At 49.4% G+C, this 14,294-nt stretch overlaps 1 protein-coding gene across 1 annotated transcript; it reads right to left on the bottom strand.

The window, feature by feature from the left end:
• Nucleotides 1-4,307: 4,307 nt before the first annotated feature.
• HOXB1 (homeobox B1) lies at nucleotides 4,308-6,772 on the bottom strand. The gene is made up of 2 exons (XM_025362892.1): nucleotides 6,109-6,772; nucleotides 4,308-5,657 (listed from the first exon to the last, which is right to left on the bottom strand). Exons 1-2 carry the CDS (start codon nucleotides 6,683-6,685, stop codon nucleotides 5,329-5,331), a joined length of 906 nt encoding a protein of 301 aa, XP_025218677.1. The 5' UTR covers nucleotides 6,686-6,772; the 3' UTR covers nucleotides 4,308-5,328.
• Nucleotides 6,773-14,294: the final 7,522 nt, after the last annotated feature.

Raw genomic sequence — 14,294 nt, 5'->3', positions numbered from 1 at the left:
ACTGGGCACAGGGAATTAGGCAACTTGCCCAAGGCCACAGGGCTAGTGAGAGGCAGGGCTTGGATTTGAACCCAGATATCCTAGGCATTTCCCCCAACTCTTTGGTGCTGCTCTCTGGCTCATTTTGATCTCCCTTGTGTCATCTGGAGAGATTCCTCCAAGCCTCCCATCCACACTCTCTTCTAAACACCATCCCCACCAACTCCTTCCCAGCAGCCCAGTGCTATCTGCACAAGGAATGCTCACAACAAAGAAACCTGCATTGGCCGGGCAGGCACAGTGGCTCACACCTGTAATCCCAGCACTTTGGGAGGCGGAGGCGGGCAGATCACCTGAGGTCAGGAGTTCGAGACCAGCCTGACCAACATGGAGAAACCCCATCTCTACTAAAAATACAAAATTAGCCGGTCGTGGTGGCGCATGCCTGTAATCCCAGCTATTCCTACTCGGGAGATTGAGGCAGGAGAATCGCTTGAACCCGGGAGGCCAAGGTTGCAATGAGACAAGATCACACAGCCTGGTCCATAAGAGGCAAACTCCATCTCAAAAAAAAAAAAGAAAAAGAAAAAGAAAAAAAAGAAACCTACATTAACAGTTAGAAGAGCTTCAGGGTTGGCCGGGCGCAGTGGCTCACGCCTGTAATCCCAGCACTTTGGGAGGCCAAGGTGGGCGGATCACCTGAGGTCGCGAGTTCAAGACCAGCCTGACCAACATGGAGAAACCCTGTCTCTACTAAAAATACAAAAATTAGCCGGGCATGATGGCGCATGCCTGTAATCCCAGCTACTCGGGTAGGCTGAGGCAGAAGAATCGCTTGAACCTGGGAAGTAGAGGTTGTGGTGAGCCAAGGTCACGCCATTGTACTCCACCCTGGGCAACAAGAGCTAAACTCCGTCTCAAAAAAAAAAAAAAAAGAAGAGCTTCAGGGTTTTCAAAATCTTTTTTTTCCTCTCTCTCTTGTTCAGGAGATCAAAGGGCCTCACATTGGGAGAACAAATGCTGAGGGAAAAGGCAAAGGAAAGAGGAAAAGTTCACACTTGGGCTGAGAAACAGATGGTGCAGAGGGTTGGGTGGAGTGAAGACTTAACTGGCCCCCCACGTGATGCCCGGGTTTGTGGCGAGTGGGGGGCTCCTCAGAAATCTTGACAAACTTTCAACCAGCCTAGAGAATTCTCCCTCCTGTGAAGAATGAAGACTAGGCAAGCATGGTGGCTCATGTCTGTCATTCCAGTGTTAATGCCTTGGAAGGCCAAAGTGGGAAGATTCCTTAAACCCAGGAGTTCAAGACCAGCCTGAACAACATAGCGAGACCCCCATCTCTTAAATTAAATTTTTAAAAAAGACAGTCAATACTCAAAAAACTCAAGATTTTTATTTTCAAACTGGAGATATTTTTTGACATTTGGGAAGTGGAGATGTGGGTGGAGAGCTTTCAAATTTTGCAAAAAAAAAAAAAAAATTACTTTCAGACTTCCTAGTAAATGTAATACCCTCCCTCCCAGAGCTATTAAAAAAACGGCAATCTGAAAGGCATGAAGAATTCTATGAGTGAAGCAATTTGGCATCTATTCTGGAAAGTTTAACAATGAAGGGCTGGGCACCGTGGCTCCCAGCACTTTAGGAGGCCAAGGTGGGCAGATTGCTTGAGCTCAGGAGTTCAAGACCAGCCTGGGCAACATGGCGAAATCCCGTCTCTACAACAAAGAGATACAAAAGCTAACCAGGCATGGTGGCATGTGCCTGTGGTCCCAGCTACTTGGGAGGCTGAGGTGGGAGGATCACTTGAGCCCAAGAGGTCAAAGCTGCAGCAAGTTGAGATCAAGCCACTGCACTCCAGTCTGGGAGACAGAGGGAGACCCTGTCTCAAAAAAAAAAAAAAAAAAGAAGAAGACTATCAATTTATCTCAATGGGAGCAAAATGTTTTTGTTACTTTACTGTTCTCTCCTTTGTCCTAATGTCTCCCATGTAGGCCTGTATAGGGCCTCAGATTGGAAGTGGGATTCAAGTAGGAGAGTGCAAGTAGGAGAGAGGAACAGGTCAGGATCTCTGCATGGAAGGAGGTAGAAGGCTTACATTCACTGGATATTATTTTGAGCCTGCCCTTGTGAACAGAGAATTGATTTGCCCCTCACCCTTCCCTGGGGGAATCTGGTGGCTCCCCTCTGCTATGACCAAAAATCAAATGGGCCAGCAGCCTTCTTCTTTCCTCCTGGCCCCTTCATCAATCCTCCTCAAGGACCTGTCGACCCATCTGAGGCCCTGCTCCACCATACTCATGGTTCTGCTTTACTCTCACCACCGCACCTTCCTCCTCCTGCTTTCTTGCCCACTTGTCCAAAGTTTGGAGGATCCACAAATACACAACCCAGAAAGCTTGAGTGGCTCACACTGAATGTCTCCAAGCAAGGGAGTTTTGTTTCCACCGACACTCATTCTCTCCCCTCTGTCAAGGTGACCCCTTTGGGGAAGCCAAGCTTGGTGGCAATTTCAATTAAATGCGGAAAAGCAGTTGATATAATTTTTTTTTTTTTTTTTTTTTGACAAAGGGTAAGACATCAGCCTTTGGGAAAGCTAGGCTTCCTCTTGCAACACACTTCTCTTCCTCTCCGGCTGGGCTGCACAATTATTGATAGCGTTGCCTCTCATGTAATGGCACCAATTTCATTAGGAATCAAATGCTCAGCGTTTCTCACGTACGCTTTTAGTCCTTTGGCTGCCTCTTTTCCCTCGAAAGACCAAGAATTAAATAGATCAGATGGTATGGAGAAGACACCCCGCCTTGGTCTGGCCCGCCTCCATCCTGGCCCCTGGGCATCTGGGTTCCCGGGGTAACCGGAATCAAACCAGGGCCGGATCCCCGAGGCCCGCGGCATCTCGACGGCTCAGCGGGGCCAGTGAGCGATCGAGGTTTGTTGGCCGCCGCGGAGCTTCCTGAGCCCCGGCCCCCCGCCTCCGCCGACCAAAGGTTTGCCAGTAGGACCCGCCCGGAGACAATAGCTGCCCCCGCGGGCGCGCTGTCGGCTTGTTTGGAAAGTCCAGGGACGCTTCGAGGTAAAAAGGTCAGTCCGGGATCCCGGGTTACCTCGGCCTCCTCCGCCCGCCGTCAGGCCCCCGACCATCCTTGGACTCCCCCAGCCCCCGACGTCTTCCTCCCTCTCTCGATCTCGGGCTCCCCTTCCCCGCCCCGCACACTGCCCCCCACTAGGCCCCTTCGCGGCCACCTCCTTCCTGCCGTCCAGCGCCCGGAGACCAAGGGCTTTCACCTTGAGCCCAGGCGGAAAGGCCTTGCGAAGGCTGGCCGGCTGCGGCCGGACTCAGGCAGCCACCCCTGACGTCCCCGCGGAGTGGCTGGGTGGAGGGGTGCTGGGCTGGAGTGGGAGTGGGGGTGTTAAGCTGTGTGCTAATTTGGAGTTTGTTAGCGACCCCCTCTGGGGTCTAAGCCAGGCCTGGCTCTGGGCAGGAGGGAGGGAGTTGAGGGGGAAGGGAAGGGGTAGAGTTCGCGTCGCCTTCCCCCACACTTCCTCCTCTTTTTACACCCTCTTTTTGTCCTCTCCAAACAGATGTTTCTCTTCTTTCCCGTCTTCCTCTCAAGACCCTCGGGGCTGGCCCGGAGCGGGGGCTCACGCTTGTAATCCCAGCACTTTGGGAGGCGGAGGCGGGTGGATCACTTGAGCCCCGGAGTTGGAGACCATCCTGGGCGAAATGGCAAAACCCCGTCTCTACAAAAATACAAAAATTAGCCGGGAATGGTGGTGTGCACCTGTGGTCCCAGCTACTCTGGAGACTGAGGTGGAGAATCGCTTGAACCTGAGAGGCAGAGGTTGCAGTGAACGGAGATTATGCCACTGTACTCCAGCCTGAGCAACAGAGCCAGACCCTGTCTCAAAAAACAAACAAACAAAAAACGAACAACAACAACAACAAAAACAAAACACAAACCCAAAAAACAAAATACAAACAAAGAACTACACTCCAGCCTGAGCGACAGAGTCAGACCCTGTCTCAAAAAAAAAAAAGAAAAGAAAAAGAAAAATCTCTGGGAATTGCATTCATCCCACTTCTTCCATGCTTTTCTGGATTCTTGCAATAACCAAGGGACTGACAACTGTAAAGCCTGAGTGCCTGGGACCCAATTCTGCTTAGGCCACACCCAGTAAGTCCTTCTCTTTATCCAGCTGAGATCTTAAAGCTCAGTTCATTCCAGCCCAACCAGCCAATGGCCACTCTTTCTTCACCTCTTCTCCACGGTGGACAGAGTATGAAGCCTCCTCTACCCCTGAATGGAGAAACAGAAGCAGGCAGGAAGAAGGGAAAACACAGACTTTATTGAAATGAGGTAGTTGCAGGTACAAAGCGAACCCCGGCTCACTTGGGGCTCAGGTTTCCAGAAACTTAGATGGCTCCTCCTCTTTCTCCAAGGTTCAGATAAATCCTTGCAGCTGTTGGGAGCCCTCACTGTGCCTGGCTCTCCCTGGGCTGCCCCCAGGGGTAGGGGTGGAGATGGGGAAGAGGGTCCTGGGTTTTCCAGGAGGCAATAAATAGGGGAGGAGCTAGTGGGGGCGTGCCTGTACCTTCCTGGTTGTGGCTTGCTGGGGGCAGGACTTGCACAGTGTTCCAGAAGTCTCTGGAATACCAAGTTCCAAAACACTTTGGTAACATAGTGATGAGGTCGCTGGTGTGAGGAGGCAGGTCTCAGAAAACAACCTCTGGAGGCTGCATTAGTGCAATATAAATGTGCCAGGAGAGGGCTAATAGGGTTAGATGGGGGCGGGGGCTTTTTGGTCTGTCACAAGGCAGCTGGTGCTATTGTAAGGTCTGTGGTGACTGGATTAAGCATTGATAATAATATGGCTGCACCCAAACACTTCCCACACAAGAAAATTTAGGGTTCTGTCTCAGGCCTAGAATGGGGGAGTTAGGATAAGAGTGCGTGAGGAGACTCCTCAAAGCTCGGAAGGCACTGAACTGAATAAACAGAAGTTGGAAGGGAAAGGAGAATGAATCCAGGAGGATGAGGCTGGCCCCCACCCCCACCTCATGTTGACACTGAGTTGATCCCCAGATCAAAGGCAGAAGCCCTTCCCTCTACCTTTGACAGGTTCCATGCCTCCCAGGCCTCTGGTCGTGTAGGGCCCCCAGTCACCCAGGTCTGAGAAAAATGTTTCCCCATCCCCCCTCCTACTCCCAGGCAGCTCTAAACTGGCATTTCAGCCCTAGAGAGGATCCCCAGGCCAGTGAAGCCCAGGCCTGGGGTTGGGGAGAGCCTGGGATAGGGCTGGACTGGGGCGCTCCAGTGCCTGGAAGCCCCATTGGTGGCTAGGTTCAGTTCAGGAGGTGACAGAGCTGGGTGAGGCTTCTGGGGAGGTGCATGTTGACTGGTCTGAGGCATCTCCAGCCGCCTCCTTGGGGCAGCCTGGTGGGGCTGGGGGCACCCGACCTCCCTCTCGCTCGCGCTTCTTCTGCTTCATTCGTCGGTTCTGGAACCAAATCTTGACCTGCGTTTCATTGAGCTCCAGGGTGGCTGCGATCTCCACCCTCCGGGCCCGGCTCAGGTACTTGTTGAAATGGAACTCCTTTTCCAGTTCTGTCAGCTGCCTTGTGGTGAAGTTGGTGCGGAGGCCACTGGGTGAGCCCAGGCCGGGCTCTGACACCTTCCCTAGGGGCGGGGCAGGGAGAAAGCCCAGGTCAATTCTCTCACCTCTCCCTCCTTCCCCTTCCTTCCTCCCGGGGCTGGCTCTGGACCTCCATTCACCATTCTGCCCAAGTACAGTTGTCAAAGTTCCCAGGGACCCAGGTACCCCCATGGTGATCATCAAGTCCAGAGCAGCCTTCCCCATACTTCCATCCCCCGATGCACACCAGGTCCTGGGCCTGTGCTGGGTGCACAGATCAGGAAGTGGGGTGTATATGGAAACTTACTCCTGGGGTGACCGGTTACATACTGGGTGAGGAGACCTCACCTGACCTGAGACATGGGTTGTGCTCTTACCTGTGTCTACCAGCGCCGCTGAAAGAGAAGAACCCAGCCCAGGCCCAGGACATGTCACTGCAGGGGAAGCAGAGATACTTTGGGCCCCGGAGAAGGGGTGGCCACATCTGAGCCCTACCTGTCTTGGGTGGGTTTCTCTTAACCTTCATCCAGTCGAAGGTCCGGGCCGTGGGGGTGTTAGGTTCTGAAGGGCAGGGCGCTTCCTTGTCCTCGGAGAGGAGATCAGCATAGGCCGGCGCAAAGCTCGAGGTCTGCTCGTTCCCATAAGGGGGATGCTGCGGAGGATATGGCCCCGGACCGGCTCCACCTGCTCCGTAGCCATCGGACAAGCCCCCTAGCTGGGCCCCGTAGCTGGTGGGATGAAAATAGCCTCCATCTCCTTCTGATTGACCCAGAGGGTAGTACTGAGAAGGCCCATAGCTGGGGCTGCAGGCGGCTGGGGCATACCCCGAGGGCGCGGAGCTGGGGAAGGGTACCCCCAGGGCTGAAGGCGGCTGCTGGGCGGGATAGCCGGAGTTCTGCTGAAACGCGGGGCTGGACAGCCCCCCACCGTAGCGGCCCTCGCTTGCATAGCTGTCAACCGCCTGAGTCGAGCTTGGGGGAAAGGAGGTTGGGGCGCTGTGGGCGCTGTAGGCGCTGGGTCCCCGGTTACAGAGTGTGTACTCTAAGAAGGAGTTCATCCTATTATAGTCCATGCGTCAAGGCCACAGGAGGGTCGGCCCGTTTGGGGGAGACACCCTCTTGCCCTACAACCTTTCGGCAGTATGTCACAGCGCTGGGGCTCGAATCCATGGCCTGGCCCGCTCGCCTGGGCCAGCGCTTCCCTAGGAAGGGGGTAGGGAGTGGGGGTGAGGGGGCACATGTGATCTCTCCCAGGCCAATGGGCTAAGCGGGCCAGAGTTTGGCAGCCCCAGCGCCCATCCATCACCCCCCAAGCATTAGCATGACAAAGACACTTCAATCACCCTCAGCCCATCCATCTGAGAGCGACATGGAAGCGTCAAAAACATCTTTCTTCAAAGACTTTTGGAAAGAAGGGACTAGAGGGAGGGGGGAAAAAGTTAGGAGAATATTCAAGACTTTCCTTCCCTCCCAACCCCCAAGGCCTTCAATAGGCTCCTGGGTTATTAGATTGGGACAAATTCAAGCCAGCTGCCCCTCACTCTTCCTACCCCTCAAAGAAATCTTCCCCCCAAGTCTGTGGACCCGGAGGTGGGGAATCCAGCTTCCTTACTTTGCCCAGAACTCCCGAACCATGTTCCTTTCTTCCAATTTGTCTTAGGGTGATGAGCTAGGACAGCCGGGTGAGGTATGTTATCTTGGGCCAAATGGATTACTGTGTGGTAGGGCGGTTGGGGGAGGTGGTGCAAAAACACCTACGGGTGTGGGGCAGGATCTAGAATCTAGAGGAAGAATTCATGAAGCTGGGGTGGGAAAATGGCATTTCAGGGAGCAAGGCAGGACTACAGAAATGTGGAGAAAAGGATGAGAAATGCCCCATCTTCCCTCTCTCTCTCTTTGCATAAATGTTCTGTCCTCATTCACACATCCATTTCTCTCCCTCAACCTCTCTTTATATTCTCTCTGTCTCAATCCATCTCTCTGTTCGTCCATCTTTCTCCATATTTATATTCGTTTCCTACCTATCCATCAACTCATCTCTCTAGATGTATTTATCCTCTCTCTAGCCATCCATAGCTGTAGCTAGCTCACTCACTCAGACTTAAATAACTCCCTATATCTCTCTAGAGAGCCACAATAAGCACAGCCAGGTGATGTTTACAGGGAGGTGAAGAGGAGGGGAATTTTTTATTCTCTTCTTGAAGTGTTTAAAACTAGTAGAGACCTGTAATCTCCTGGTTCCCTCCTACCTGTCTCTCCTTCACCACCCTCCATCTCCTTCCAAAAAAAAAAAAAATTCCAAACCTCAGATGCATAAATTTAATACCAGTTAAATCTTAAAGATTACTCCAGATTTCAGTGATTTTTCTAGAATTGATAAAGGGAGTTTGGTTAGAGAGTGGAGAATCAGGGTGGAGGCCCCGTGGCTCTGAATTCTAAGACTCCGGAGTGAGGAGTGGCATCTCGCCCCTTTTTGTTCTGTGTGGCTGTTGTGGAGGGACACGGGATGTGTCTTCTTCACTTTCTCAGACTCCAAACCCAGATGGGACTAGAAGAGAAGCCCTTAGGTAGAGCCCATTGATTCTCCTCCTCCAGGCAACTCGAGGGCAAGAGTTTGGCGCAATCCAACACCCACGCTCATTTGTAACCTGTCAGGGTGTCTGCCTGGTCGGAGGCCTGGGGCCGAAGCTAGGGCAAGTCCAGGAGGGCAAGAGTTCAGGGAGTGATCTCTGTAAACAATGAAGCTCAGGAGAGGAAAGGGAAGCAGGTGGGACAGGTTTAGGGAGGACCCTCAAAACTTCTCAGGTTTCCACACTCCAAAAAGGGTAGGATGAATATTCCTTCCTCTGCAAGGGACCCCAAAGTTGTCCCCCTCAGTCTGTGTCTTGCCCCTCCATCTTTGTCTCCCATTCCCTCTTGTTTTGCTTGACCTTGCCATAGCTGCCTCTCCTGCTTTCTGCTCTATACCACCAGCATCACACTGCCTTTCTCTTCTCTAGTAATTGTGGGCCTAGCCCAACTCTGTTTTTTTCGGGGAAAGGGTTTTGTTTTGTTTTTGTTTTTTGAGATGGGGTCTCACTCTGTCATCTAGATTGGAGTGCAGTGGCGTGATCTCCGCTTACTGCAACCTCTCTGCCTCCCAGGTTCAAGCAATCCTCTCACCTCAGCCTCCCAAGTAGCTGGGACCACAGTCATGCACCACTGGGCCTGACTAATTTTTGTGTGTGTGTGTGTTTTTAGTAGAGACAGGGTTTCGCCATGTTGGCCAGGCTGGTCTTGAACCCCTGGCTTCAATTATCTGCCTGCTTTGGCCTCCCAAAGTGCTAGGATTGCAGGCCTAAGCTGCTGCACCTGGCCTTCACCCCCAACTCTGAAAGAGCTCAAAGCATTTCACAGAACCCCTGTCTCCTTTCCCTGATCATGTGTACTCTGCTTCAGACCCTGCTTCAAGCTGAGGGGGAGGGGGACCAGCTGGTAACTTCTTTAAGAGATGCAATGGGGGAGAGAGAGAATGTTCACTTGCCAAGGGAATGAGGGCAGACAAAAGAAAGGAAAATTGAGATGGGAGGAGGTGACCTGCAGAGGAATTGAAGAGAAAGAGATTATTGAGGTGAGAGCAAGCTTATTTCTTTCTATTTTACTTTTTTGGGGAGAAGATTTGCAGATGCTTCATCCTTTCATTTTAACATGTCTTCCACAGACACTAAGAATAACTTGTCTGGAGGAAACTAGGATTTGTCTTCTGACCCCAAATTTGAACTAGGCCTATATCTGATCTCGCTGCCCTGCTTCTGACAGACTTAAGACTTCTTCACCTTCCACCTTTTCCTCATCCCAGGGAGAACCTTCTCACCCCATCCTTTGCCTTCGTAATTAAGGGAACAATTTGAGGTCTAAAGGAAGAAGTGAATTTCAAATCAGTTTAATAAAACATCACAAATCTGTCTGGGAATTGAGGAATACATTCCCTCTATAACAGCTGAAGTCAAAGACTGAGGCAAGTCAGCTGGGCGCAATGACTTGCACATTTAATCCCAGCATTTTGGAAGGCCAAGGCGAGAGGATCACTTGAGCCCAGAACTTCGAGACCAGCCTGGTCAAGATGGTGAGACCACATCTCTACAAAAATAAAGAAATTTAAAAATTAACTGGGTGTGGTGTTGCCTCCACGAAGTCCCAGCTGCTCAGAAGGGAAGATTGCTTGAGCCCCGGAGTTCAAGGCTGCAATGAGCTATGACCACACCACTGCACTCTAGCCTGGGTGACAAAGACCCTGTCTCTATTTAAAAAAAGGAAAAAAAAAAAGTGCCTCGAGTTATACTGTCAGTTGCAGTGATTGCCTCAGCTTTCCAAATTTACTATGCTCCCCAATTCATCCCTGAGTCATGCCACCTTCTCTTGTGTTAGCAGGGACATTAAAACTTCCCAAAATTCCTGCTGGTTCTCCCAGCCCCAGCAGAAAGGACTGGGAGAACCAAGTAACTTTGATCCCTAGGTTCCCAATCTCCTCCTCCTCCCTAAAAGAAGCTTCGCTGACTGGAATAATCTATGGCCCATAGGATTTTTGGTTGACCAAATTAAACTCACCAGAGAGTGTCTGGGTGGACCAAACACCAAATGAAATAAAGTTGATGTCCTAGTTTGTATGATCTGCTTGTGCATAAAAGACAGCAAGGAGAACATAGACATGTTTGGAATTGAAGTTATCTTTCATAGTTTTCTCTCCTTATCACACTGAGAATGCGGTCAAGGAAACCATTCTAACCAGAATGGGGATATATTAGAAGTTTAACCTTAGATTCTGGTCCTTTCTGTGGAGGAAGCTGCTTCAGCTGGGGGCTTGGCAGGAGCAATCTAAATTCTTTCATTAGATCTTAAATGTCTCTATCTGCTCTCTCCAGCCCAAATCTTGGGAGGCCAAACCCAAGATCAAAGGTTGGGGCTAGGCCGGCGCGGTGGCTCACGCCTGTAATCCCAGCACTTTGGGAGGCCAAGACGGGCGGATCACCTGAGGTCGGGAGTTTGTAGACCAGCCTGACCAACATGGTGAAACCCCATCTCTACTAAAAAATACAAAAATTAGCCAGGCATAGTGGCAGGCACCTGTAATCCCAGCTACTTAAGAGGCTGAGGCAGGAGAATCGCTTGAACCCGGGAGGCAGAGGTTGCAGTGAGCCGAGATCGCGCCATTGCACTCCAGCCTGGGTGACAGAGTGAGACTCCGTCGCAAATTAAAAAAAAAAAAAAAAAAAAAAAAAAAAAGGTTGGGGCTTAGGAGGAAAAAAAATATTAATAATTTTTTTCCTTTTTTTTTTTTTTTTTTTTCCAGGCAGGGTTTCGCTCTGTTACCCAGGCTAGAGTGCAATGGTGCAATCACGGCTCCCTGCAGCTTTGACCTCCTGGGCTCAAGCGATCCTCCCACCTCAGCCTCCTGAGTAGGTAGGACTACAAGCATGCACCACCACAAGTTTTTCACTATGAGATGATTTGTTTTTGTTGCTGTTAGGGAAAGGACGTTCCTTTTAATTCAAGCTAATTAAACTGTCATAAATCTGGTTGAGAACCTTAGACTGTAGGTAGTACATATTGTAATGGGATTAGTGCTAGCTGTGGAGCCAGAATAGTTGGGTTCAAGTCCTTGCTTGGCCATCTGTTTTTGTTTTTTTTTTTTGATACAGGGTCTCACTTTGTCACCTAGGCTGGAGTGCAGTGGTGCAATCTTGGCTCACTGCAACCTCTGCCTCCCAGGCCCAAGCAATCCTCCCACGTCAACCTCCCAAGTAGCTGGGATCACAGGTGTATGCCAACATACCCAGCTAATTTTTTGTATTTTTGGTAGAGATGGGGTTTTGCCATGTGGCACAGGCTGGTCTCGAACTCCCGAGCTTGGGCAATTCACCCACCTCAGCCTCCCAAAGTGTGGGATTACAGGCGTGAGTCACTGTGCCTGGCCTTTGCTTGGCCATTTCTTAGCATTGTGACACTAGACAAGTTTCTTGATTTCTATGAGTCTCAGCCTTGGAAAAAAAGAATGGGTTTAATACTACTTATCTTGCTGCCTTGTTAGTAGGATTAAAGCAAACAAGAAAATACGAACCATAGGGAACTCTCTAAATGTATGACATCAACTTTAAATCACATTCTGAAATGATATGAGTCAGTCTGCTTTTAATGTAACTAGCATAGGCCGGGCACAGTGGCTCACGCCTGTAATTCCAGCACTTTGGGAGGCCGAGGTGGCCGGATCACGAGATCAGGAGATCGAGACCATCCTAGCTAACCCGGTGAAACCCATCTCTACCAAAAACAAAAAATTAGCCGGGCGTTGTGGCAGGTGCCTGTAGTCCCAGCTACTTGGCAGGAGAATGGAGTGAACCCGGGAGGCAGAGGTTGCAGTGAGTCAAGATTGAGATTGCACCACTGCACTCCAGCCTGGGCAACAGATAGAGGCTCCGTCTCAAAAAAAAAAAAAAAAAAAAAGTAAAAAAAAAAAAAATATATATATATATGTATATATAACTAGCATATTAAAATATGGAAATATGTAGGCTAGGTGCAGTGGCTCACGCCTGTAATCCCAGCACTTTGGGAGGCGGAGGCAGGCAAATCACCAGAGGTCAGGGGTTCAAGACCAGCCTGGCCAACGTGGTTAAATCCTGTCTCTACTAAAAATACAAAAATTAGCCGGGCGTGGTGGCACACACCTGTGGTCTCAGTTACTCGGGAGGCTGAGGTAGGAGAATTGCTTGAACCTGGGAGGCGGAGGCTGCAGTGAGCCGAGATTACGCCATTGCACTCCAGTCTGGGTGACAGAGTGAGACTCTGTCTCAAAAAATAGATAGATAGATAGATAGATAGATAGATAGATAGATAGATAGATAGACAGATAGACAGACGTGATAGGAGAATAGCATTTAGGCTATATTTTCATGTAACAAAGCATCATATATTATACAATATAATATGTACTTTATCATATGCAAATTTCATTGAGAATTGAGAAGATTGGCTCTGTTTAGGCAAACGATTTTGTTTCTTGAAAACCAAAGCCTAATATTTTATACCTATAAAGAATCCAAATTATTAAAATTGCAACAGAAAGGCTTGTGGTTGGATATTAGAAAGAACTTCTTGATTTTCCAAATGCTGGGGAAAAGTTTTCTAGGGAGGATGTTGTCTCTTCTTCCTTAAGGGATTTAGCTTGGAAACTGTCCATCCTGGAGGGGACCTGACTTCTGGAATCTAGACAGATCAGCAAGATGTAAACTTCCATCTGGAGCCAATAACTGGGGGCATGACTAAATAATGATTGGGATCTTTCTAAAAGGAAAGGTTAGAGTGACATGAAGGATTAAAATAATTTTCTACTTAATCGAGTGTATCTAAATGCAATAGTTTTTTTGGCCAAAATATCTGCTTTGGAAATCTTAGCCAAATACTGATCAAGCTGAATTTGGGTCTGAATGACTATACAGATTGTGATTTTTCTGCAGTTGTTTCGAGGGAGAGAAAGTTTTAAGAGGGCTCCTTTACTATTCATTCTCTCCTCTGAAGAGGAAGATCTCTTTCCAGCACTAAATATCTAGCTTACCCCTCAGTGTACATAGAGGGATGGCTGGGAGGAGAGAAGAGGGATAGGCAGAGCTAGGGTGGAGAGGTCAGTGGAGGATCTGGGCTATAATTACCCTCAGCAGGCAGAGGATGAAGTGGGGCCCTACAGGCCACCTTCTGCAAAGTGAGGACTGAGAGCACATCCCAAGAAGATCTGCAGTGGGGCCAGCAAGTGCTTGTCAGAGACTTGAGTGAAAGATGGGTAGGTGAATTCAGCAGTGCTCTTTAGGGAGTCTCAGAAATTGTGCCTATGCTCTGATGCCCCAGCAACAAGATTAAACATAACTAAAAGGGACTGTTAAAGTCTAGAACATCATGTCAAAAAAGAAGTTTGGTGGCTCTTTTTATATGAAATGGCTTACTTAAAAAAACAAACAAAAAAAACCAAAAAACAAAAAGAGTAAACATGACCAAATGTTGGGGGAGGTGGCAGAGGATGAAAGTCAGAGGAAAACTTGGCTAGGATACTTTTTAATACTCATATTTATCGAATACCGGGCACCTGGCAGACAACACCACACCCAATTACCTGCTTGTTGAAAAGATTTCACTCTCTACTCATTTAAATAAAGGTAAATGCATGATTATTGGTGTAAAGATACTAATTAAAATTTATTGACCAGGCACAGTGGCTCACGCCTGTAATCCTAGCACTTTGGGAGGCTGAGGCACGAGGATCACTTGAGCCAGGAGTTCAAGACCAACCTGGGCAATACAGTGCGATATCGTCTCCACAGAATATTTTAAAATTAGCTGTAAAAAATAAATAAATAAAAGGCCAGAGGAGGTGGCTCATGCCTGTAATCCCAGCACTTTGGGAGGCCAAGGCGGGCGGATCACTTGAGGTCAGGAGTTCAACGCCAGCCTAGCCAACATGGTGAAACTCCATCTCTACTAAAAATATAAAAATTAGCCAGATGTGGTGGCAGGTGCCTGTAGTCCCAGCTACTTGGGAGGCTGATTTAGGAGAATCACTTGAACCCAGAAGGTGGAGGTTGCAGTGAGCCGAGATCCTGCCACTGCACTTCAGCCTGGGTGACAGAGTAAGACTCCATTTCAAAAATAAATAAA

Source organism: Theropithecus gelada, chromosome 16 (genome assembly GCF_003255815.1).
Source record: "Theropithecus gelada isolate Dixy chromosome 16, Tgel_1.0, whole genome shotgun sequence".
Lineage (NCBI taxonomy): Eukaryota > Metazoa > Chordata > Mammalia > Primates > Cercopithecidae > Theropithecus > Theropithecus gelada.
The sequence above is the reverse complement of the archived record's forward strand: the minus strand, read 5'-3'. Positions and strand labels throughout refer to the sequence as shown.